Here is a 26,195-nt window from a genome sequence, read left to right on the forward strand (position 1 = left end):
AGGGCGGGGCCCCAGTGACACCGGTCCAGGCGATGAAGCTGACCTTGTTGTTTCACTTGTCATAAGGGGCTTCTGAACTGCTCTCAGTCTGATCCGTCCCCCTGGACCTGTTTGTCATAGGTGACGCTTCCAGGGGCATGAAGCCCCCGACAACATGGCTCCCAAGATAATTCGGGTCTCCACCACATTAAAGTGGCGGTTCAGGGGGGGATATATCAACTTATCATTCAAGTATTTTAGATGGGACAATCAATTTTCGGGTCTGTCCTTTAACGTGTTTACTTTTTGTGTGGGAAATTGTTGGTTATTTTGTGGCTATGAGACAATTTGAACTGTAGGTTGAATTAATAACTTGTGACTCATTACAGATGCAAATTAAGAACTAAAGTGTTTCATTCTGTTACTTATTTCTTGCAGTTCATAGTTGTTTTTCTTTGTAGATTTAGTCTCAAGATTGTCATTTATCATCTATATTTACTTCAGCAATATATAGCACTTCCAAATGTGTTATCGTGACAGGCCTAGAACAGTAGAGAATGCTATAAAACAGAATATACACAGACTACTATGCATATTTTGCTATTGCTCATTGTATTGTGTCGCAGAAGCACCTTTAGATTGTGAATGATCTTTATATTCTATTATGAAGCATTTTCATTTAATAATTATAACATTGGAAAAGACACAAACTGCATTTAAAACAACATTTATTTATGCCACTATGGCCAACAATATCTGGAGAAAAAAACGCATCCAAAAGTTAGGATGAATAAAAATATTCTAGTTAAATAGACAGATTAAAAACTATCAGGATTTCTTTAAATAGAGTTGAGATACAAAAGGGATGTACAGATATTAAAATACAACAGCAGTTCAGTTTTTTATCCACAGGTTTAAAAATGTAACATTGCCATAAAATAAATGTATCATACATGAGTCAGATGAAAATGAACTGCACAGGTTATTTGGTTAGTATCTCTAATATTGCATTACCTCTGGTCCGGACAGTACCACAGTGTCTGCGCCCCTTATTGCTGCCAGACAGAATTGCCTCATGAGTGAAAATAAATGAAATAAAAATGAAAGATTGTTGATATTTAAAATATTGTCATGGTGTTAAATAAATGAAATATTAGAGCAGGCTTATTGAACACGACAACTAAATCTGGCTTTTTAACACCGAACACATTCATAAAACACCCCACAGCGCCCCCTCCTGATGCAACAGGGATAAACAAGAACACGTCCCAATACAGAGCTATTACAATATTTATCATAGTTTTACATCAGTTAAGTGTCAGTTTGTGGAATAAAAGTTGAGAAGTAGCAGTGGGTTAAAAAACAGAATCTCTCTACCTATGTCATCAACTCAGAAAACTCCATGCAAATGCAAAGGCAACTTAGGCACAAAGAAGGAATTTTTCTGACAGTTTAAACCTTCATTTAACAAAATAAAGCTGTTGTCATTTATTTGTATTAGTCTAATCATATCTCTTGTGTAAATTACACAAACTTTGGCCCTTGTTTACATTATGGTTGCTAGGTAACAGAACTGGAATTACCTCCAAGTACATCACATCTGCTGTCCGTGTCCATAAACTTTACCAGAATAAAAAAAAACAAAAAACTAAAGTAGTCAAGACTGTTTGTAAAATCTTAAATATAATGTTAACCTGTTAACTATGTCTTAGTGAAAAGGCACTCTTACCTGTCTTTAAATGAGATTTTATACATGTTTGACCTTCAAAATTGTACTGTGATGTCATTGTGGACCATAGGGGGTCCTTGGCATATTTTTGAACCGATATCCTGGTCTGCAGCTTCAAAATATTTCAAATATGAATTTTGTGTGCTCCAAACACAAGAGATTGCAGTTACATTAAAAAATACCTCATAGATGTAAAATCCCTTTAAATATAATTATCTTACAGTAGCTTGCAAAAGTATTCATCTCCCTGGAAGTCACAACCACAAATTTACATTTTTTTTATTTGCATAAATAGGTAACACAAAATGGTACATAAGTGTGAAGTAGAAAGAGAATTATACATACCGGTAATTTCAAGATAAAAAAACAAACAAACTGAAAAGTGCAGCGTGCAAAAGTATTCAGCCCCTCTAAGTCAATACTTTGTGGAACCCCCTTTTGCTGCAATTATAGCTGCAAGTCTTTTGGGATATGTCTCCATCAGCTTTGCACACCTACAAACTGAAGTTTTTGCTCATTCTTCCTGGCAAAACAGTTCAAGTTCTGCCAGATCAGATAGAGACTGTTGGTGAACTGCAGTTTTCAGATCTTGCCACAGATTCTGAATTGGATTTTGGATTATTATTTTTTTGCTTTAAACCATTCCATTGTCACTTTGGCTTTATATTTAGGATCGTTGTCCTGCTGGAAGGTGAACCTCCGCCCCAGTCTCAAGTTTTTTGCAGACTCCAACAGGTTTTCTTCCAAGACTACCCTGTATTTATCTCCATCCATCTTCCCATCAACTTTGACTAGCTTCCCTGTTCCAGCTGAAGAAAAGCACCTCCAAAGCATGATGCTGCCACCACCATGTTTGACTGTGGGGATGGTGTGTTCAGAGTGATGTGCAGTGTTAGTTTTCCTCCTTACGTAGCATTTTGCTTTCAGGCCAAAAAGTTTAATTTTGGTCTCATCAAAGCAGAGCACCTTCTGCCACATGTTTTCTGTGTCCTCCAAATGACTTCTAGCAAACTGTAAACAAGGCTTCTTATGAATGGTTTTCAACAATGGCTTTCTTCTTGCCACTCTTCCATAAAGACCAGATTTGTGTAGTGCACAACTAATAGTTGTCCTATGAACAGATTCCCCCACCTGAGCTGTGGATCTCTGCAGCTCTTCCAGAGCCACCATGGGCCTCCTGGCTGCATCTCTGATGAGTGCTCTTCTTGTTCTTTCTGTAAGTTTTGGTGGACGGCCATGTCTGGGTAGGTTTGTACTTGTGCTGTACTCTTTCCATTTCTGGATGATGGATTGAACAGTGCTCCTTGAAGTGTTCAGCTTGGGAAATCTTTTTATATCCACGCCCCGTTTTAGACTTCACCCACAACTGTTTCTCTGACCTGTTTGGTTTGCTCGTTTGACTTCATTTTGTGGTTTGCTCCCCAACACTCTCTTAACAAACTTCTATGGCCTTCACAGCACAGTTTCATTTATACTGAGACAAGATTACACACAGGTGGACTCTTTTTAGTCATTAGGCCAACATTCAATCTTTCCAAAATCATCAGACAACTTCTAAAAGCAATTGGTTGCATTCAAGAAAAAGGGGGCTGCATACTTTTGCATGCTGCTCTTTTAAGTTTTTTATTTTTTAAACATTTGGAAATCTTGTAAAATATTTCCCTCCACTTCACACTTGTGTGCCATTTTGTGTTGCTCATTCAAATAAAATGCTAAGAAAATGTATTTAAATTTGTGGTTGTGACTTGACAATATGTGAAAAAGTTCCAGGGGAATGAATATTTTTACAAGCCACTGTATGTATGTTTTAGTGATATGATCATTTTAAACTATAGGGATTCTACAATGTTGTGATGTCGCGTGAACTCAACCTATTGTTATAATTTTGAGTGATCGGACACTGGAGGCCAAGTGTGAATAAAAACATTATGGTTTAGTTTTGACTCCCGGAGGTAAACTACACACTGAAAAAAAACAAAAGTGCAGCTTTAGTAAACAGCAAGTCCTCAATGTCTGCTTTCACACCACTACTGCTTCTGAATACCCAGCGAGGTGGTCCTGGTCTGGCCCGATGGTGCTACAGCCCTGGTCGTACCCATTGGGGGGCTCCTGGTCGTATCCGGTGGGGGGCTCCTGGTTGGAGGTGACAGGGCCCTCTTTGCTCCCATAGCATGCCTGTTCCTCGGCCTCCAGGCGTCTGTAGCGCGAGCGGAAGAACAGAACGAAGACTGAGGTGAAAAAGGCACACAGTCCTGCCAGTAGCATCAGAGGCACTGAGGAAGAGGAGCGAAGGAGAGAGACAGAGATTTAACTTATTTTAATGTTGAAAAGTAGGTCATACTCACTACACAATACACATTTAGTACATTTATTTGAGTACGTTTTTAAATACAATTATGAAAGATGCACTGATCCAGCTTTTTCAGTTCTGATATTGATACGCTGGTATTTGCCAATACCTGATATAAACCAATACAAGTCCATTGACTAAAAATAGCATTTATTTCCTTAGAGTATGCAACTCTGGATGTGGAAATTCACCTGCATGATTCCATTGAAATAGAAATTTAAAACCATACTTCGAAACATTCTCCATGGAGACAAGAGTCAGGTTTGTGGCAATGCAAGCCGGCTTACAGTAAGGATGCAGGATTTTCTTAGTTTTTCAGTACAATTAACAAACTTTATTTTAGTCTATCTTTTGGCAAAAAAAAGTTACATAGTGTGGCTTTAACTTTGTTCAAAATGTATCCAATTATGTTATGTTTTTCTTTTATTCTTTCAATTAGCTACAAAATATCATGACTTAAAGGTCCTATATTACACAAAATGGATTCTTCTGAGCTTTAAGTCATGTTATGATGTTGTTACCTCATCAAAAACATATCTGGAGTTGTTCTGTTTCATTCACACATGTTTGAGTAACCCTTAATTATAAGTTTGTCTATATCTCCAAAGTTCAAAATGCACTGTTCCACCTTGTGATATAGAGGGAGTTTTCAAATTAACAATTTTGCACTTCCTGTATTACCACATGACATCACAAACTGGAACAGAGTATTTTCTATTTGAGAGAAGACCTCAGTCTGCAGGATTTGTGTGTTAAACGTGTGTGAATTAAACAGACCACCACTCCGGGTATGTTTTTGATGAGGAAACAACATGATAACATAGATCAAAAAATAGACTCTTTCAAAAGAGTCATGAGAGGATGGTGTGCAAGGGGGGAAAAGGGGGCAGACCTCTCCAGCTTTGGGGCCCCTCTCCGCACATGGAGCCAGGGGTCGGGGCCAGAGGCGTGGTCAAGCTCTGCAGCAGGAACATATAGAGCACAGACTGCACCTGCCTGTCACAGAAACAAAGAGAAACAGACCATTTCCTGTAATCTGAAGTATTTTAGGTCAAGTAATGCCATTTTAGCAGCTGTACGATACAGCAAATCCAGAACTGAAAGTATGCTATGATTCTAGTGAAAGTGTATGGAGTTTAAAACACAGTGGAGCACTTCCTGTATTGCCACATGACATCACAACGCGCAAGAGTGTTTTCTCCAGGTATGTTTAAAAGAAAATAATGTAATATGGGCCTTTTCAATTTTGTTAGAGATCGTTATGACCAATGTTCCCTCTTATTTTTCACGAGTCTGAGCAAACTATAAGACTTTTAATTAAGTGCTTTAGCCCACTTATACAATGAAAATGACAAAATCTTGCTCATGACCTGTGTTGTATGTTAATGTTATTGGAAGTATAAATATTTCAATTCAATTCATTTTATTTTTGTAACGCCCAAAATCACAACAACAGTTGTCTCGAAGGGCGTTCATGTTTTGGTTGATGGGGGAAACCGGAGTACCCGAAGGAACCCCATCCACACACGGGGAGAAACATGCAAAACTCCACACAGAAAGGCCTGGGCGACCCGGGGATCGAACCAAACCTTCTTGCTGTGAGGCATGAATGTTGCCACTCAGCCACTGTGCTGCCTACACACAAAAACAAACAGGAAAATCAAACAACAGGAAAAGTCAGACAAAACAAGAAAAATTGGCCAGGCGAGGAGGAGGAAGACCAGGCGAGGAGGAGGAGAGCCGGGCGAGGAGAAGGAGAGCCGGGCGAGGAGGAGAGGGAGGCGGGCGGTATTTCATTTTAACTATGGCAAAACATGAGCTTCCACCCAAACCAAGCCAACTGTAAACTCCAATGTTGAAAACACACTTAACATTTATTTATTATAAAGCTCTGACTTGTATTATGAGTATAAGCCATTGTGTGAAGCTTTTGCTGTTCACTGAGTGAGATTGTCCTACTGTGGTCTTGGAGACAGTCTGGTAACTCTTTTTCAGTATATGACACGATCATTTGAGTTTTACAACTCATAAACTAGTGACAGTATTCAGTGACCAATACACACTGAGAGGAATCTGTATCTGCACACCCAGCTGCTCTATTACTGTACATTTAATATATCATATCAAAACACAATATATAATGTGTATTTGCATATAAAATATAGTCAAAACAAGTGGTATGGGTCACAATAAATATATATTTACAAAGCACACACTGCAAACAGTGAATAAACACGCACACACACACACACTTCAAAATGTAAACAAACACACACTGTACATGATTGTACAGTGTGACAGTCATTCTGTGACAGTGGCTCAGTGGTTAGAGGTTGGAGGATCGAGTCCCGCTCGGACCAACTTCAGTCATTGTGTCCTTAGGCAAGACACTTCGCCCAAGTGGTGAGTGCGTGAATCATTGGTATTGGTGGTGGTAGAATGGCATTAGCTAATGCTAATGATTACGCATGATATATTTGACCCACAATTAAGTCAATAGCAGAATAAACCACGCTTACCGATCAGGAACAGCATCCAGTCCATCAAATCATAAGGTCCTCTGCTCCTGAGTCCACCATGAGATCTTCACTTGGTTCCACGAACCGCTCCAGGTCTGAGATGCCTCTAGTTTAACATGTACAAACATCCACAGTGTCCTCGGTTGTGTACTTCCTTTGTTTTTTCCGTTTCGTCATGTTTAAAACGCAAAACTGCTACAAAACAGTGCGTAAAAGTGCGCCCAAGGGCAGGCCCTCAGAACATTAAGGGGTTAAACAGCACTTAGCATCATTAGCGAGTTTTCACTCCACGGCCGTGTCTCAATTCTCCAAATGCACCTTTTGAAGGCGCCCTTCGAAGTACTCTTCAAAGTGTAGTTTGAAGGTTCCGGACGAGAATATGCCCTCCTCAGTGTAGCCGCCATCTTGCTGAAGTGGGACAGGCCTACACCATGGACCGCACTTCCACCGCTGTCTTTGAGCGTACGATACGTACATTTCGTACGTTATTTTTAATTATTTATTATTTAATAAAAGAAAAGCCAAGATGTCGTTGTCACAGCCGTTTCTTTTTTTTTTTTTTTGATTGAATATCAATAGGCAAATATAACGTTCAAAGTGATTTTTTTCTCATTTGTAGCTACTTGATAACTTTAACAAAATATACCTTGTGAAAATGTAATAACAGAGACAGAGGTAACAATATCATTTTTACATTCATAGTCTATAAACCAGAGAACACTTACTAGTGGTAAATAAAGTGGGATATTGCAGTTTAACGATTCGGTATTTTGGCCAGTGGCTACACCACTTTAATAACAGTAGAGGGCGATGTTTACCTTCTATGCCGTGCCAGTTCTTTCCATCTTATTATTGTGAGGTATTTTCTAGCAGTGCAGTGCTACATCAAACTAGTATCTTCATTTACTAACACGAAGGTAAATGACACATGCCCTCGAGGGGCGCAGACGTATGGAATGTACCGGAACTCATGAAGATTTTGTGCACGTCTCAGGACTCTGTTCTGTCTGTTCTGTCTGTTCTGTCCTTTCCTGAGAGTCCGTTGCTTCATTGTTCACATTACCTGTGTGGAACTCATTAAACTCTTCTCATTTTATGTTTCAGTCTCTTGGTCTTTGATGCTTACAATAGAAACGGACATTCTTACATTATTCTTATTGCAGTAATAATTTCTAATGATAATAATTTCTCTTATTGTGTAGCAATAACTGCACATTCCTTTATTCCATGTAACTCCCCTCCTTTTAAATCATCAAACACACAGTACAGATCTTCATTCAGATTTAACAGTTTCATGTCGCACTGTTGTAGGTGAGGTTAACCAGTACGAACATTTGAATGTATATTGCGCAGCGGACTCCATTTTCTTCTGTTTCTTGCATAGTCACGGTGTATGATGGGATATAGAAGTGCGTGAAGTGTGCACGGATGCATGCTTCAGTTACGTCCGATCTCCATGGAAACGGTGGAAAGGGAAGGGCAAGTTTGTCGGGCGCATTCAGTAAGGTGCATTGAAATGGGACAGCCCTTGTCGCGCCGGAAATTACGTAACTGCCCTTCGACGCACACTTCGAATGGTGATTCTAAGGCCAGTTTGGCGAATTGAGACACGGCCCACGTCAGCCACATCAGCTAAAACTCTGGTAGCGGCACATGAGGACGCCTGTCAATGACGTTGATAAGCTGCGCAAATACGTATGTGAATCACATAATTGGCTGGAGCAGCTCGTCCCCGATCACACTCACTGACTCACATTGAAAAATAGCGCAGAATGAATTGTTGTGTGTTTATTTTATTTTCAATTTCGGTTTGATTTTTTTGTGCGCAGCACAGATTTTCTGTGCACGGAGACAGTGTCAGCAGTGCGCAGTTGCGCATGCACGCAGCTTAGAGGGAACAGTGTTTATGACCATTTTCAAACACCCTGTGGTTCTGTGTAGAGCACAGCTGTTCTGCTCATAACACAGTGAATAAGATGCAGATTGTTCAAAATAATAAAAACTGGACAAAAGCTCAGGTGGTGTAGAACATCTTTATGGACTTTGGCGCTATGTGCTTTAAATGATGACGTGGGACAAAGGGACAGCGGCTGGGACAGCTGCACAGCCAGGCTAGTGCACAAGAGCAAGAGATAGATTAGATAGATTGGAGAGAGAAAGAGACCGAGAGAGAGATAGCGAGAGACACAGAGAGAGAGAAAGAGAGAGAGAGACAGACAGCAAGATAGGGAGGCACAGAGAGCAATAAAGAAAGCGAGTGAGAAAAAGAGTTAGAAAGACAGACAGAGAGAAAGAAAGAGTGAGAGACTGGGAGAGCCCAAGAGACACAGGGACTAAGACAGAGAGAAAGAGAAAGAGAGAGAGCAAAAAAGAGAGCAGGTCTCTGTAGGCTTTAAAGAGTGCTGATGTGAGAGCCATATGCCTAAAAGCAAGTCAAGGATTTAATTTCATGTGATTATGGTTAAAACCATAAATAATTTAATTCAAGATAAAAGACTAAAATGTATTAAGATGAAATAAAAAAGTGAAATTCATAATTTGCATTTAAAAACGGGTCAAATGTATTGTTAAAAGGATCTGTATATGCTACAGATAACCTGGTAATTACATGTGATATCCTCATGGATTTCACTGAGTTACTCCAGGTGTGGGAGTTCAGAGATTTTCTACCTCCTGATGTGGATCTCTTCAATAAAAACAGATTACTTCTCCTCCTTCTTCCGTGTAAGAAAACTTTCATACCACTACCTCAGTGTGGCTGTTTAAAACTGAGAAATGGTGACTACAGTTGACACAGGGCACTTAAAAGGCACCCCCTGGGCTCTCTCTGGGCGCGTCCCTGCTCTATTAGCTGCTCTCTAAGCTGCTGCCTTGTGCAGTGTGGGTGCTGTGTGTGAGGCACCCACCCTGAGGCGAAGATGAGCCCTGCGGAGGTGGCTTCTCCCACAGGGTACGAGCACTCCACCGACAGCTCCATGGCAACGGGGTAAACAGAGAAGCCAAAGAACCCGAACAGAGAGCAGACCACAGCCACGGCGGCCTGCTGCCCGGGCATCAGCGCCACCTACAGGAGGGCAGGAGGATAAAGAGATGAGAGGAGGGCAAGAGAATAGAGGGATGAGAGGAAGGCAGGAGGATACAGAGATGAGAGGAGGGCAGGAGGATACAGAGATGAGAGAAGGGCAGGAGGATAGAAAGATGAGAGGAGGGCAGGAGGATACAGAGATAAGAGGAGGGCAGGAGGATAGACAGATGAGAGGAAAGCAGGATAGATAGATGAGAGGAGGGCAGGAGGATAGAGAGATGAGAGGAGGGCAGAAAGATGGAGATGAGAGGAGGTTAAGAGGATAGAGAGAGATGAGAGAAGGACAGGAGGATGTAGAGAGATGCAAGGAGGGCAGGAGGATAGAAATGAGAAGAGGGAAGGAGGATAGAGGGATGAGAGGAGGGCAGGAAAGAGAGAGATGAGGGGCAGGTAAGAGGATATAGAGATGAGAGGAGGGCAGGAGGATAGAGGGATGAGAGGAAGGCAGGAGGATAGAAAGATGAGAGGAGGGCAGGAGGATACAGAGATTAGAGGAGGGCAGGAGGATAAAAAGATGAGAGGAAAGCAGGATAGATAGATGAGAGGAGGGCAGGAAGATGGAGATGAGAGGAGAGCAGTAGGATAGAGAGATAAGGGGAGGGGAGGAGGATAGAGATATCAGAGGAGGGCAGGATAGACAGAGAGGAGGGCAAGATGATAGAGAGATGAGAGGAGAGCAGGAGGGCAGAGATGAGTGGAGGGCAGAAGGATACAGAGATAAGAGGAGGGCAGGAGGATAGAGAGATGAGAGGACAAAACAAAATAGATTGTATTATTTTCCACTTATTGAAACGTTACAATTTTCTGCTAAAATGCTTAAAGCGTTACATTTCTGAACATTGGTTTTAATACAGACAGAAAACAGATTTATAGCAATTTTTTCCCAAAAAACATTCTTCAAAATGATTCACTTTTCCCCCTTTGAAGTCTGTCGTTTAGCTGTAGACCTTTCAATTAATAAGTATCAAGCTGACCAGTAGACATGACTAGATCTAATGATTGCACAGCAAGTCCATAACAGAGGCTTCAATACTTTAATATTAGATCAATAACATGGTGTATAGTTGAAATATGGGTTAAAATAAATTAAGGTTAGGGTTTAGGTTTGGGTGTAGGTTAAGGTTGGGTTCATGTCCCCAAACAACATGGAAACCCAGCATTGTGAGAGTGTGAGTGTGTGTGATGCTGACCACAGAGAAGGCTGCACAGGCCACAGAGCTCAGGCTGAGGTTGATCTTGGTCACTTCAATGAACTTCTTGGTCCGGTCCACGTAGACCCCGAGAAGCCCCGCCCCCACAATCCCCCAAATGATGAAGAGTGCCCCACATAGGCCGGCAAATTCCTACAAGCACACTTACATGAACACAACTGCCCGGCCCAACTTATATACTCATACACGTGTAAGATGACTCTATATACTCACACAGAAAAAGAGCACTTACAATGGAGTACATGTACATAGTAGTACTTACATAGGGGTGCTTAAACATAGTAGTAGTACTTACATAGGAGTACTTATACATAGTAGTAGTACTTACACAGGAGAACCTGGACTTAAATAGGAGTGCATTTACATAGTAGGAGTACTTATATAGGAGTACCTTTACACAATAGTAGTACATACATTGGAGTATCCCTGCACACAGAGTATTTGGTCGAGCAGGGAGGAGAAGCAGGTGAAGGAGGCAATTCCTGATCCCAGACACAGCATCAGGACCAGGTAGGCTCTGTTCTTCACCAGCTGCACAGACACATTCAAGTGTACTTGAACTATGTGCTGAACACTGTTCTGCATGCAATTAAATTGCACATGCACTGCAAGAGCATTTTTTGCACTGACATTGTGCAATTTGAAGCCAGGGGTGCGACTTATACTCAGATGCAATTTATATATGAAATATATGTTTTTTTCTGGCTGGCGCAACTTATACTCTGGAAAATATGGTCCTCAAAGTTTGTATTCTAAATTATTTACTATATATTTAGTTACTTCCCTTACAAGTAGAACCCAATAGGCATTCAGGGGTGAAATTTAGTATCAGCTCTAAAACTTTGCAGCTATAATTACTAATAAAAATGACTATCATACATATAACCACACATTTGACAGAAATAGATAACGAACATCTCATTTACATTGAGCTTTTTATTTGGATGAGGAGCTATGTTACTCCCAAGTTATTTGTTCTCCATATAATATTTTCCTCACTGTTTCTTACCCCATGCAGTTGAATGTTTCTCCTGACCTGTATGTAACCATAATGTCAGTGCTGCTCACCAGTTTGAGCCCCTGGAGGAAGGGCTCGGGGCCGGACTGTGCACTGGGGGACGGGGACGTGGGGGGGACACTGCTGCGGACTCCCACCGTGGCCAGCAAACAGCTCACACAAGGAGGCACCATGTACGCCAAGGTCTGAGGAGGAGGAGGGGGGCAACACGGGAGAGAAGGTTAGCGCAATGATACAACAGGTGAATGATAGAGGAGAGTGAGGGAGAATGACAGGAGAGAGGAGGAGGAGAGAGATAAAGAGATAGGAGGGAATGGAGGGAAACAAGTGGCAGAGAGTAATGAGAGAGAAAGAGAGAAAGCAGGGGAAAGACAGAGAGAGAAGAGAGGGAGGGAGAGATGAGAGTTGAATGAGAGAGGGAGGGAGAGGGAGTGTTGACAGTTGAAGAAGAGTAAAGGGAAGAGAGAAGAGAATGGGAGAGAACAGGAATGACAAGAGAAGGGGGGAGAAGAGGAATGACAAGAGAAGAGGAGGAAGAGAGGAGAAGGAGGGAGACAGGAAAGGGAGGAGAAGATAGAAAAAGAGAGGGGAGCAGATAGAGGGAAACAGAAGTGGGAGAAAGGGAGAGAAAGGAAGAGCAAGAACAGGGGGACTGGGCCGGGAGAGAAAATGAGAGAGACATGAGACAGAGAATCACTCACGATGGTGGGCACCCCGCCGTAGTCCTCCAGCAGAGGGGACAGGATGTTGGCCAGGAGCAGCCCCAAAGGGTTGGCTGAGGGACACAGAGAAACAGGATTTGTACTACTTTTACTGTTTAGAAAAGGTTCTACAATCACAACTGATCCTGGGTTGCCAGAGCCTTATTCTGCAGATAGAAGACACTTCCAAGTTTTTCTCATTCTCAGTATATAGACAGGCCTCATGTGAAAGCTCAGAAACTCCAGAATTCATTAACTGAACTGCAAAGGCTGCAGTAGCGCTTACACTGGCTGCAGGTGCTCGGGCTTAGGTAAAGACTCTTTTTAGATTAAAACCAACTGGATTTCAGCATTCAGCATCTTGCTCACTTTAATAGCACCACTGGCCTTCAGAGGGACTGCAACGTTGTACTGTACTAATAAAAGTGAGGAGGCACTCACACATGTCGAGGTCATATAGGGTACTCACACATGTTGGTGGGGTGGGTACTCATACATGTTGGGATCATATTGGGTACTCACACATGTTGGGGTGATATGGGGTACTCACACATGTTGAGGTCATATAGAGTACTCACACATGTTGAGGTCATATAGAGTACCCACACATGTTGGTGGGGCGGGTACTAACACATGTTGGGATCATATGGGGTATTCACATACATTGGGATCATATGGGGTACTCACACATGTCAGGGTGATATGGGGTACTCACACATGTTGGTGAGGTGGGTACTTGCACATGTCGGGGTCATGTTGGGTACTCACATACATGTTGGTGGGGTGAGTGCTCACACATGTCGGGGTCATATGGGGTACTCACACATGTCGAGGTCATATAGAGTACCCACACTTGTTGGTGGGGTGGGTTCTCACACATGTTGGGATCATATGGGGTAGTCATACATGTCGGGGAGATATGGGGTACTCCGACATGTGTGAGTACCCCATATGACCCCAACATGTGTGAGTCAAGCTTTCTTAAAGTATCCTCAGGAGTACCGCAGGGCTCCATCCTAGGGCCACTCCTCTTTATAATCTACATAAATGATTTAGATAAAAACATAATTGATGCTAATCTACATATGTACGTCCATGACACAGTCTTGTACATCTCAGCACTTACAGTAGAGCTCACGCTGACCAAACTTCAAACGGCGTTTAACCATTTGCAAACAACTTTTTTATTAAAAAAATTAATTAAAATTGGTTCAGAATTTGAATAAAACAAAGTGTATGCTTTTTTCCAAACGTAAATCTAAAGATAAAAATTTAATTCCAATTACAACAAGTGATGGTCATTTGATTGAAATGGTAACTAGGTATAAATACCTTGCTAACAATCTAGATTTCCAACTCACCTGTACTAATTCTGGCTTTAGAGAATGGAGGGAAGCAGGCATCACAAAAATATTAGATCTCTATGTAGATGATTCTATAAAGTCATTTCAGCAATTAAAAAATGAATTTAATCTCTCACAAGCCCACTTCTTTCAATATTTGCAAATTAGAAGTTATGTCAATTCTATTATATACTACAAAAATTGTATAAAAAATAGTATCTTAGATAATATTCTCATAAAAGCTGTTGCATTAAAAGATAAAATTATAACAAATATATATGACCATATTAATATGAATACAGGTGTTGTTATTAATATTAGACAAAGTTGGGAATATGACCTTGGTGTCAAACTGGATGACCGGCAGTGGATCAAACCCATGCAAAACGAATCACTAAATCAAATAAATCTCATGAAGTACAGTATAAAATTATTAATAAAATGCATGTGACCCCTGTAACTCGAAGTAAATATGACACCATGCACTAAACTCTGTCTAAAATGCAAAAAGGAACCAGGAACCTACTTTCATTTAATATGGTCATGTCCAATTATTCTTTCATTCTGGTCTTCAGTTCTTCAGGAAACTGAAAAATATCTTGGACTAAAACTACCTATGGACCCTAAGGCTTGTATATTAGATATAAACAACTATACTCGAGAAACAAAAATGCTTAACATTATCATGTATGCTGCATGTCTTTCTATACTCCAGGTATGGATCCAAGAACAACCTCCCTCCCTCACTCTCTGGCGTGAAAAACTCTTATCAATTTTGCCCTATGAAAGGCTTTACAATGCCCTTGACGGAAAGCTAGACTCTTTTGTTAAGGACTGGTCGCCTCTGAGTGACTTTTTAGGCCCATAATGGCAGACAATAACACATATAGGTATGAACTAAAAAGTAAATGGGCAATAGATTTTCTGTGGTTTGTGAAGTGAATGTGAAGTGGACCAGATTACTGATATTATGTTATAAAGGCTCCTACTGGTATGATATTGTCCCCCTTGTGTGTGTTTGTTTTGTTTTTTTTTCCCCCTTAACATATGTGTATGTGCATTTACATGTGTGTGTATGTATGTATGTATGTATGTATGTATGTATGTATGTATGTATGTATGTATGTATGTATGTATGTATGTATGTATGAGAGATATATATATATATATATGTGTGTGTGGGGGGGGGGGGGTGTGTGTGTGTTCCTGGCTATATATGGGTTTGCGCATATGTAATATAATATATGTATATGTATGTATATATACTTTTTATTTTTACATGTATGTGTGTATGTATGTATATGTATATGTATGTGTATATAGATATGTATATGTGCGTGTATGTATGTATATGTATTTCTTTTCCTTTTTATATTTGTGTTATTATTAGTAGGTATGTATTCAGTTTGTTATCGTGAAATATCATGTAAATAAATAGTTTAAAAAAAATAAAAAATACCTTGGGATTCTAGTGGATGACAACTTAACATTTAAACCTCATATTGAGAAACTTGTTCATAAATTAAAATTAAAATTGCGCTTTTACTTCCGGATTAAATCCTGTATCATTTGAGGCTAAGAAAAAACTTGTGATGGCAACATTTTTGTCTGTTCTTGATTTTGACAATATGATTTACATGAATGCCTCTGCAGATGCTTTACATGCTTTGGATACTGTTTATCACGGTGCGTTATGTTTTATAACAAACATGAAGTCATTGACCCACCACTGTGTTTTGTATGCCCGGGTGGGATGGCCCTCGTTAACTACTCATAGATTAAAACATTGGTATCTTTTCATCTATAAATCTATTCTGGGATTGGTTCCTCCTTACATTCAGCAGCTCATAGAAGTAAAGCGTGGTACTGCTTACAGTCTGCACTCTCAGGACTTGTTCCTGCTCTCTGTGCCCAGAGTTCGCACTGAGCTGGGAAAAAAGACACTCTGCAGCGCAATCTTGGAATGATTTGCAGAGAGACTTGAACTTAAAGGATATGATCTCATTGAACTCATTTAAGAGACTTTTAATTGACTATGAAAGCAAGCTTTCAATTTGCAAATGTTTCAATTAGGTCTGTTGTTTTATCTTGTGACTGTGTGTGCTGTGTATATGTTGAGTATGAGTATTTCTGTGTCCTGTGCGTGTTTTGCTTCTTGGCCAGGACAATCTTGAAAAAGAGATTTTTAATCTCAATGAGTTTTTTATCCTGGTTAAATAAAGGTAAATAATAATAATAAAAAAATGTTGGGATCATATCAGGTTCTCACACATGTCAGGTGAGATGGGGTACTCACACATGGAGGCCAGCATGTTGGCGGTGGTGCGCTGGTGCACGGGGAACCACAGTGCTGCGAGTTTGGTAGGGGTGAAGATAATGAGGGGTTGGGCCAGGGCACTGATCGCCTGCCCCAAGAGCACCACAGGGTACCTGCTGGAGGCGTCGTACTCTGGCAGAGCCGCACCCAGAAACCGGATCACTGCACCTGTCATGTTCAGCCATGAGCCTACAATCAGCTGCACACACAGGTCAGAGGTCAGGGATCATCATGACATTCACAGTTATATTACAGTAATCAGGTTATTCACAATAGGGCTTCATTTGACTAAAGAAATTCTTGATGGACTAAAGACATGTCCTCCCAACCGATTAAGGGGGTTTGACAAAGCTTTCAAACTATGACGTATCTCTATGTATCCGACCCACACAGCACTCACAAGACCAGACATGGGCAAACTATGGCCGGGGGCCACACATGGCCCCTTTGGGCTTATTTATCTGGCCCGCCAAATGTGACCAAATTATCTTAAAATAGATAAGGGTACACCATGTTCAGTGTACCTTTTCAACAAAGTTGTTGATCTTTTGGCACTTGATAAAACAGAATTTTTTTTTTTTATTATTTAACTGATATTTAATAAATTAATTATTAATTTAATGAATGCATTTGGAAAACAATGTGTACAATGAGCTTTGCATATCATGCTTTGCTTGTTACAGGAAAAATCTCTAATGTTATATATATATATATATATATATATATATATATATATATATATATATATATATATATATATATATATATATATATATATAAAATGTCCTCCTCACCCCCGCAGGTGGTCTCATCCCCTCTTTTCTACGCTCAGGACCTCTACCAAAGGCCTGGGAGCTTGAGGGTTCTGCGCAGTATCTTTGCCGTTCCTAGTACTGCACATTTCTGGACTCAGATGTCTGATGTTTTTCCTGGAATCTGCTGTACTCCTCCAGTTTGGGGGTCACTGCCCCGAGTGCTCCGATGACCACGGGCACCACTGATGGCTTCACCCTCCAGGCCTTCTCCTGCTCGTCTTTGAGCCCCTGGTATTTCTCTAGTTTCTCATGTTCCTTTTTCCTGTTGTCCACCACAACGGCTTTGCTCTGTTGTTTATCCACCACCACAATGTCCGGTTGGTTCGCCACCACCATTCTGTCAGTCTGTATCTGGAAGTCCCACAGGATCTTGGCTCGATCATTCTCCACTACCTTTGCAGGTGTTTCCCACCTTGACCTTGGGGTTTCCAGTCCATACTCTGCACAGATGTGTCTGTACACTATGCCCACCACTTGGTTATGCCACTTCATGTATCCTTTCCCTGCCAGCATCTTACACCCTGCAGTTATGTGCTGGATTGTCTCAGGGACCTCTTTGCACAGCCTACACCTTGGGTTTTGCCTGGTATGGTAGATCTGGGCCTCTATTGCTCTGGTGCTCAAGGCCTACTCCTGTACAGCCAGGACGAGTGCCTCTGTGCTGTCTTTCAGTCCAGCTTTCTCACTGGTAGGATTTCTTGATATTAGCCACTTCAGTTATGTTCAGGTGGTACATCCCATGCACGGGCTTGTCCTTCCATGATGGTTCCTGTCTGAGACATTCGCTGAGTACATCATCTGTTGGAGCCTTGTCCTTGATGTACTTATGGATCTTGGATGTTTCATCCTGGACTGTGGCTCTCACACTCACTAGTCCTCGACCTCCTTCCTTACAGCTTGCGTACAGTCTCAGGGTGCTGGATTTGGGATGGAACCCGCCATGCATGGTCAGCTTTCTGTGGTCTGTATCTCCTCCTTTGGCCAGCTTAAGATTCTTGTTGGGTATCAGATTACTGGCAGGGCGTAACTGTCTTGTTCTTGCCATTGAGCTGTCTCCTATGGACTTGCCTTACTCGTCTGAGTTATTTGGCCATGGCTGCTTTTCCTTGTTCTCTCTTCAAGGTTGCCATTTGCTTGTGGGATACCAAGGTACTTGTACCTGTCTGCTATTGTTCCTTCTGGGAGAGAGACCCCTTTTGTGTGGACTACCTTTCCTCTCTTTGTCACCATCCAGCTACACTTCTCAAGCCCGAATGACATTTTAATGTCTGTGCGGTAGATCCTGGTGGTGTGGATCAGTGAGTCAATGTCTCGCTCATTCTTAGCATACAGTTTGATGCCATCTATGTAGAGGAGGTGACGGATGGTGGCCCCATTCCTGAGTTGGTATCCATAGCCAGTGTTGTTGATGAGGACAACGTCCCAGCGAGGGACTCATTAAAACCGCGTCCGGAGCATGGAAAATGGCAAAAATCAAGTAGTAAACACGCCCTGACATGGCAGTGAGTGGTGTCAAAAATTAGCTCTAATTGTCACAAAAGATCCAGAGAAAAAATAACGACAGACGACTCGGTAGCGCCACCTCAAACTTTGATTTTCATGGGGCCATTGGGAGCCCGACTCGGAAAAAAGTCAACATAAAAATCCGAAACTCTCATCAAAAAATAGAACATGTCAGGACATGACCCTGAGGGACCCCCGAGGGTGTGCACTTTTGTGCACACCCTCGCATTCAGGACATTTTCTCGCACAGTTTTCATCACAAACACTTCAAATTTGGTCAAATCCCACTAAACCCATGTGTGATTAAAGATTATCAATTACATTTTGATTATGACTTTGGGTGTGGTCAGGGTGAATTTTCAACAAAATCACAAATTTTTGAATAATAAAAAAAAATATTTCTCTTTCACACATTTTTTGTTGGGAAAACGCTAATACAGCGTTTATGCACATTTGTGAGCTGAACGCAATGATATGCAAATCAAGGCACTCTCTTACAAAATGGCTCTCTAGCGCCCTCTTCAATTTTCATTTTCAAAAATTCATAGAAGACAATCGATTTGTCGTGGTCTTTTGAAAAAATTCACAGGGGCCTTATTTGTGATGAGGCACAATGTGAGAAAGTCACATGACTGTAGCTGTTATGGTTTGGGAGAAAAATAATCGGTGGGAAAAAGAAATTCCATTATTATTATTATTATACGTGCCGCTTTGAAGCCACTTTTGGCGCCCTGAACGTTAACGAAAAGTCAATTTTATTGGACCCAACATTCAAGGTTGGCGAAAAATTTATTATTTTGATGTTCAAAAAAATTAATGTTTCAAAATTACTCAATAGCGCCATCTCAAAATTTGAAAAACATTACGGCAATGAGAGACCTTTTTTATCGTAGACAAATGAAATGTGGTACAAACATAGAACACATCAAGACAAGTAAAAAATTATATTATGACCCCACCCTAAACCCTACAGGAAGTCAGCCATTGTGGGCGGAACCCCATTTTTTCAAAATTTTGCCTCACATTTGGATTTTTTGCGCCGTGGAATTTCATTCAAGAAACTTGCAAATTGGTCAAAATGATCTAGACCCATGTGGGATTATAAGGAACTGTCTTGGATTTTTCTACATCATAAAATGTGGGTGTGGCCAGCCTTCAAAGAAAAAAACAACATTTTGAAGTGTTAAAGTGCCCATAACTCACACATGCAGTGTCCTATTTCCCGGCATTAATATACATTTTGTTTAAAATCTTGTTCTGCACGAAATGATATACAATTTGCATATGTCAGATTTTTTTTGTTCCACAGCGCCCCCTTGAACTTTTGAATTGGACCAAAAAAATGACTTTGACATAAACATTTGAAATTCCGCATGGACATTTGGCTTGGCAAACTGAACAAAAAAGCCAATGAGAACATACCTCTATCTGCAACTATGTTACCGTGGTAACATAATAAATGTGTCATTGAAATGAATGGGGTTCAGAGTACTGGACTTTGTTGTTGACTAAATAGATGCTCTACACTAATCCAACTATGGCCTAAAATTCAAGATTGGCAAAAAATGTTGTATTTTCATGTGCAAAAAAATTAATGTTTAAAAATGACTCAATAGCGCCACCTCAAAAAGCAAAATACATTATGGCAATGAGAGACCTTTTTCATTGTAGACAAATGAAATTTGGTACAAACATAGAACATGTCAAGACAAGTAAAAAATTATATTATGACCCCACCCTAAAGCCTACAGGAAGTTGGCCATTGTGGGCGGAACCCCATTTTCTTCTAAATTTTACCTCTCACATTTGAATTTTTTGTGCCTCGCATTTTCATTCAAGAAACTTGCAAATTGGTCAAAATGAACTATACCCATGTGGGACTATATGGAACTATTTTGGAATTTTCTAAGTTATAAAATATGGGTGTGGCCAGCCTGCAAATAAAAAAGCCATTTTTAAAAGTGTTTTGATTGCGTGTAACTCACACATTTAGTGTCCTATTTCCCGGCATGAATATACTTTTTTTTTTCAAAATGTTGATCTGAATTTACACAGGTCAGACATTATATTGCTCCATAGCGCCCCCTTGAACCTTTTAATGGTATGCAAAAAATTACTTTGTCACAAACATTTTAAATTTGGCATGGACATCCCTATTGACATACTGAACAAAAAAGCCAATGAGAACATACCTCTTTTTTCAAATGTGTTGCCATGGCAACGTCTGACATTTCTCATTGAAATACATGGGTTTTGGTTAACTAGGATGAAAAATTTTTACTTTGTCATAGACCATTCAAATTTGGTACACATATTCCTCTCATCATACTGAACAAAAAAGCCAATGAAGACATACCTTTATTTTCAACCATGCAGGCGTGACAATGTGAAAAATGGTCTAATTGGAATGAATGGAGAAGTATTACTGAGACGCTGATTTTGGGGGGAGGGGCGATGTAAGCGGGAACGAAAGGCAGGATCTCCGCGGTGGCATGTACCCCACGGTTGCAAGGGGTGGCGAGGGCCTTTATAACTGCTTGCAGTTTTAATTATTTTTAAGATTGGACAAGGCAAAACTTGTCTATTCAATTAAAATAATACCAGTAAATGACAACACATTTGTGGAGGTACCGTGAGACGTAGTCCCAGGGTGTCAAGCATCCATGTGGTTCCCAGGCTGAGGGGCACAGACAGCAGCATGTATACCAGGGACAGCCAGTTAACCTGTGCCAGGGACACACCCAGGTAGGACGCAGTCTGGGATGATACTGGGGCGAAGCTCAGCCATAACTGTAATGCAAGCAGAACACGGACATGTATTAGAGAGAGAGTGACATCTGAGGACATGCCAAAGAACGACTGTGAACATTGAACATATGGCGAAAGATGATCTAAAATGACTTAATAAAGGCAACAAGTCAGATGCCTCTGCAATAGAAAACTGCGGTGCCCAATGGGAGCTGACATCTGGGTAAAAGTCATAACAACAATGAGCTGTGTAGATGTCAGTCCCTCCTGTGGCTAGCTGCACATCATACTGCAAGATCTGGATTTAAAACAAATTGCACCAAAATGACTATGAGACGCTGCTGAAGTCTACACATATCCCAGATTAAGAAAATAAAATTGAAGAACAAAGTAAATACAGAGCAGTGGGCGTGTGCCGGTGGCCATGATACGTTCTGTGGCGTCAAATCTTGTATGATCTTCCATAATAAAAAATCCTGAAAATAGGCCTACACAGATTTGTCCTGAACAAATGTACATGAACAATTATCTTAAAGAGGGAGTATATTAATTTTGGGGGGCTTTCTACCATGTTATAAAACTATTTTCTCATTAAAAAAAAAATGCCTAAAGAGGTTTTAGATCACCCATGCATGTTACAGTAGTCTTGGAATCTCTCCTGGGCCCTATTCAAACTCTCCCTACAGTTAGCAGTAAGATTCTGTCGAACGCTCCGCCCACAAGCCTATGCCACCCATGCTCCCACATGACTATTCTTCATAAATATACAAAAGCATGATATAAAACTGTACACAACAACTTGACAAACCTGATACTTTATGCTGTAGTTTCATTAGGGGGATACACGCTGATTGTGTTGTGATAGCGCTCTGAAGGGGTAGTGACAGTGTGGAGAGCAAAGGGAGGGGATACATTTATTAAGGATAAATTTATCAATAAAAGGAAACATGGTGATCTAAATGTGATATGTCTTAACAGTTAATACCCCATATCCCCAACTAAAAATACCCCTCTTTAATAAGTGTTTATAAATACTGGCTAACAGCTGAATAAGCACTTAACATAATTACACTTAGGTAATTAGTTTACTAAGTCTTGCCGAAGATACATTTACAACTCTATACTTTCTCCAATTTGTGTAGAAATCTTGCAAAATGCATTTTAGATTGTTATTTGATTAAACCCTGTGTAGTGAATGTTTACTATGGACATTAGGGTTGTCAAAAGTATTGAAAATCAGATGCTAATCGATACTAACATTAGTATCAAAACTAGGTACTCATTTAAACAATTATCGTCACATTCACAGGACAGAAATGAATCTTTCCTGAATAGCTTTAAAATGATCTTGAGTTGTATCAGAACAAGTATAAGACACATAGGCTAGTATACACCCATAGACTAGGGATGGGACAATATTAAAATTTAGACTCACGATTATTGTGGCCAAAATAACTGCGATTAACAATATTATCACGACAATTACTAACCTGTTAACGTTCCGACGGCCCGGGCCTACTTTACAACTTTACAGCAATGTACATATACATCTGCGTCACCCACACAAACAATCTACACATCAAATGAAAGCTACTGTGCCCCGTCTTTCTGAATATGTACAGTGCTGACAGGAAAGACGTTTTTACAGAAAAGTCACAAATGTGGATTTGGACTTCACTTATCTATGACGGCTATGGTTCTGTCAAACATCAACATATTCCCACAAGGTTGGCCTCATTTGTTCGGTACAGTTCCAGAGAATATACTCCAGTGAAGAACAAAATAAGCTCCTCCACGTCCAATCTGCTGCAGGAAAGTATTCCAAATGTGAAATCTGCTCCGTCACTTTTTTGCATTTCTTTTGTCGCTTTCAAGCATAATAAACTTCTGACAGCGCCAACTTTGTTCCTCAGTGCGAAACACACGCGTTAGCTTCAGATTGACACCAATGTCGGCCAATAAGGTGGGGGTTATGGGTTACTGGAGCCGCAGACAGCGAATCGGTGCTACAGATGACTGAAAGCTTACGCCCCACTCTCCCCTTTGTAGAATCAACCAGTTACAGTACACATGTTTAGTGACATTTTCCCCTTACAGCCAATGAGCAGCCGAACACGATGATGTATCACATGCCTTGCTTTTCCGTAAACAGATGTACCCGGAAGAAAATGTGTACTCCTCAATGTAGCTGCCATATTGTCAAAATGGGACAGCTCTTGTCACGCCGGAAGTGGCACAAGTGCCCGTCGACGAACACTTAGAACGATGCACTTAAGGTACTGTGGCGAATTGGGACACAGCCGACCCGAGTGGATGCAGAAATCTGTGCATAATGGCGCAATCTACGTACTGTTGTTTTGCGTTTTAAACATGACGAAACGGACAAAACAAAGGACGTACACGATCAAGGACAGTGAGCATGTTTGTAAAAGTCAAACTAGAGGCATCTCGGACCCGGAGCAGTTCGTGGCAAAGAATGAAGATTCCACAGTGGACTCAGGAGTAGAGGACCTTATTTTTTTTGATGGATTGGATGCTGCTCTCGATCGGTAAGTGTGGTTTCTTCTGCTATTGGCTTAATTGTAGGTCTATATAGTGTGTAATCCTTAGCATCACTTCTGTGCACATAGGGCACATTCGGACCATACACTCTGGCACATGTGTTGTGCTTTAGCTGAATGAATTAGACTTCATTTGTCTATCGTTTGAAAGGTGTTGTTTTATTCTGCAGTTTGCGTTATTGTAGGTAAAAATATAAGATGTGCACACATTAGCATCTCATCTGTGTGCATTGGTGAGGCGCGCTGTGGCACATTCCTGTGGAGAGTTACTGACTTTGTTTATTGTTGATATCTGGCAGAATATTGTTCAGACAGAGATAAGCACAGAAGCTAACAAGTGTCATTGTTATGACAGAGGCCCCCTTGTGGGCAAACACCAGAACTAATATCTAAACATTGTATTGAAACTGCAAACATGAGGCAGTCTGGTGCTGTAAAGGCGATTATAATCGTGCGCGATGATCACGATTATAAAAAAATGCCACGAACAATTAATTGCGGACCTTTTTTTAAACGCGATTAGCGATATTATCGTACATCGTCCCATCCCTACCATGGACCACTATGGAATCTACCTGGATGACTGAGGGATTACACAGAATTAAGGCCACATGGGAATATAAAAGAAAGTACTAAGATTTAATGTTAAAAATCACATTGTATTGTCTAAATATAAAGTTTGTTTTTTTTTACTATCATTGTGGCATCTGAATCAGTGTTGAGTATCGGGTCTATTACTTAGTATAGATCTGAATTGAAATTTTAACATTGTGACAACCGTAGAGAGACACCAAAGAGAAGAGCTATGGGGACTAAACAAGCAAACCAACATGAAATAATAATACTGTCCACATGATGAGAGCTAGAACAGGTTATTGTTCTAATGGTTTTGACCTACTGTGCACAAGTCTTGTACTGTGACCTCTTTGTAAGAGTACAGGTCATGTGCTCCTGCCACAAATATGAGGAAGTGAAAATTTACAGCCTCAAAAGTTTAAGAAACCCATGAGATCGGTGGGGGTGGGGGTGGGGGCTAACTTAGTTATCATGAAATCTGCAACAGGCTAATGCCACTGATTTAGCAGATCCCTCGGACCGACACAGCCTATGGGCTCAATGTTTAACAATGGAACGGTGCGTATATACGCACGGCCGTGGGCGAGGTCTGCCTCGATGTCCATATGGGACTTCAGGGGGAGAGAGAGGAGAGGGAGGAGAGAGGAGAGAGGAGAGGGTCTGACCGTGGCGTTGGAGAGGTTGAGCAGGCACAGCACCAACAGGACAAACCATCTCCGCTTGTACACCTTGAGCACGAGCAGCTTCTTCAACTTGTCCTTCTCTTCCCGCGGGAGAGAACTCTTGAACTGGGCGTGAGTTTCGCTCTCTGCGCCGCCATCCTCCATTAGCCGCGGCTTTACTCCAGTCCAGGAACAACCGGAGACTCATTCATTGACAGAGCTGAGAGTCTGTGCGGAACAGAGGGAATGCACTGGTAGAACAGCCCTGTTCCAAAGTACGAAGTCCCGCTCGTGTTATCTCCAGTGCGACCGTAGATCCATAAGCCGCCTCTGAGTGCGCTGAGCCACTAGCCGCTCCTCACTGTACAATTCTTCGGCCTACCAAAGATCGTGTGTTGAGCCGATGAGCTGTTCGGGCTAAGTATTTAGCGCTATACATTAGCCCGCACAGGCTGACACAGGTGATAGACGACAGAGTATGAGGTCTGCTGTGCGCAGTTTAGGAGCAGAAAAGTTCACCCAAAAACAGTCACATGCCAGAAAGACATTTCTCTGGTGCGTGTCATCAGCTGAGACGCAGATTCTTGTGGTTCGAGGTTTAAACGTGATTATCAACAAATCAGTCGATCAATCAAAATGTGTAGAGCACATTTAACTTAAAGTATTGAACAACAACAAGCAATAGGCTATACAATACCATAATAGTTATACTAGTAAGCAAAAAATAAACAAACAAACAACAACAACAACAAATAAGATGTCATGTGTCTTACATTATACAAAATTGTTACCTCAACAAAAACATACCTGTGCCTGCGATTCTGCATGATTAGGCTGTCTATATCTCCAAAGCTCAAATTGCTTTGTTCCATCTTGTGTTGTCAAGAAGCGGTAGTTTATAACACAATGGAGCTACCGTAAATAACCTATTTTCTTTGCTACTCATTTAAACAATTATTTCATAACCTCTGTAAAGGAAATCGCCCAACACTTCACTCCACCTGCTTGCACTGATAATATCAGTGACCTTGAACAGGCTATGTTCAGGATCAATGATATTTCAGACCATGAAGTTGCC

The 26,195-nt window shown here is 41.0% G+C and overlaps 1 protein-coding gene across 2 annotated transcripts; it reads right to left on the reverse strand.

The window, feature by feature from the left end:
* Positions 1 to 691: 691 nt before the first annotated feature.
* slc49a3 (solute carrier family 49 member 3) lies at positions 692 to 25,475 on the reverse strand. Of its 2 annotated transcripts, XM_033974684.2 has the most exons (10): positions 25,121 to 25,475; positions 21,202 to 21,360; positions 16,232 to 16,451; positions 12,593 to 12,666; positions 11,942 to 12,076; positions 11,288 to 11,404; positions 10,853 to 11,005; positions 9,484 to 9,641; positions 4,951 to 5,054; positions 692 to 3,981 (listed from the first exon to the last, which is right to left on the reverse strand). In XM_033974684.2, the coding sequence occupies exons 1-10, from the start codon at positions 25,280 to 25,282 to the stop codon at positions 3,728 to 3,730; spliced, it is 1,536 nt and encodes a 511-aa protein (XP_033830575.1). In that variant the 5' UTR covers positions 25,283 to 25,475; the 3' UTR covers positions 692 to 3,727. The 2 variants fall into 2 exon arrangements, with proteins under 2 accessions (XP_033830575.1, XP_055080562.1); XM_055224587.1 differs by lacking the exon at positions 4,951 to 5,054 and having other exon boundaries at positions 698 to 3,981; positions 25,121 to 25,469.
* Between the last annotated feature and the right edge of the window lie 720 nt (positions 25,476 to 26,195).

The sequence above is a fragment of the Periophthalmus magnuspinnatus genome, chromosome 10 (genome assembly GCF_009829125.3).
Source record: "Periophthalmus magnuspinnatus isolate fPerMag1 chromosome 10, fPerMag1.2.pri, whole genome shotgun sequence".
NCBI classification, from domain to species: Eukaryota; Metazoa; Chordata; class Actinopteri; order Gobiiformes; family Gobiidae; genus Periophthalmus; species Periophthalmus magnuspinnatus.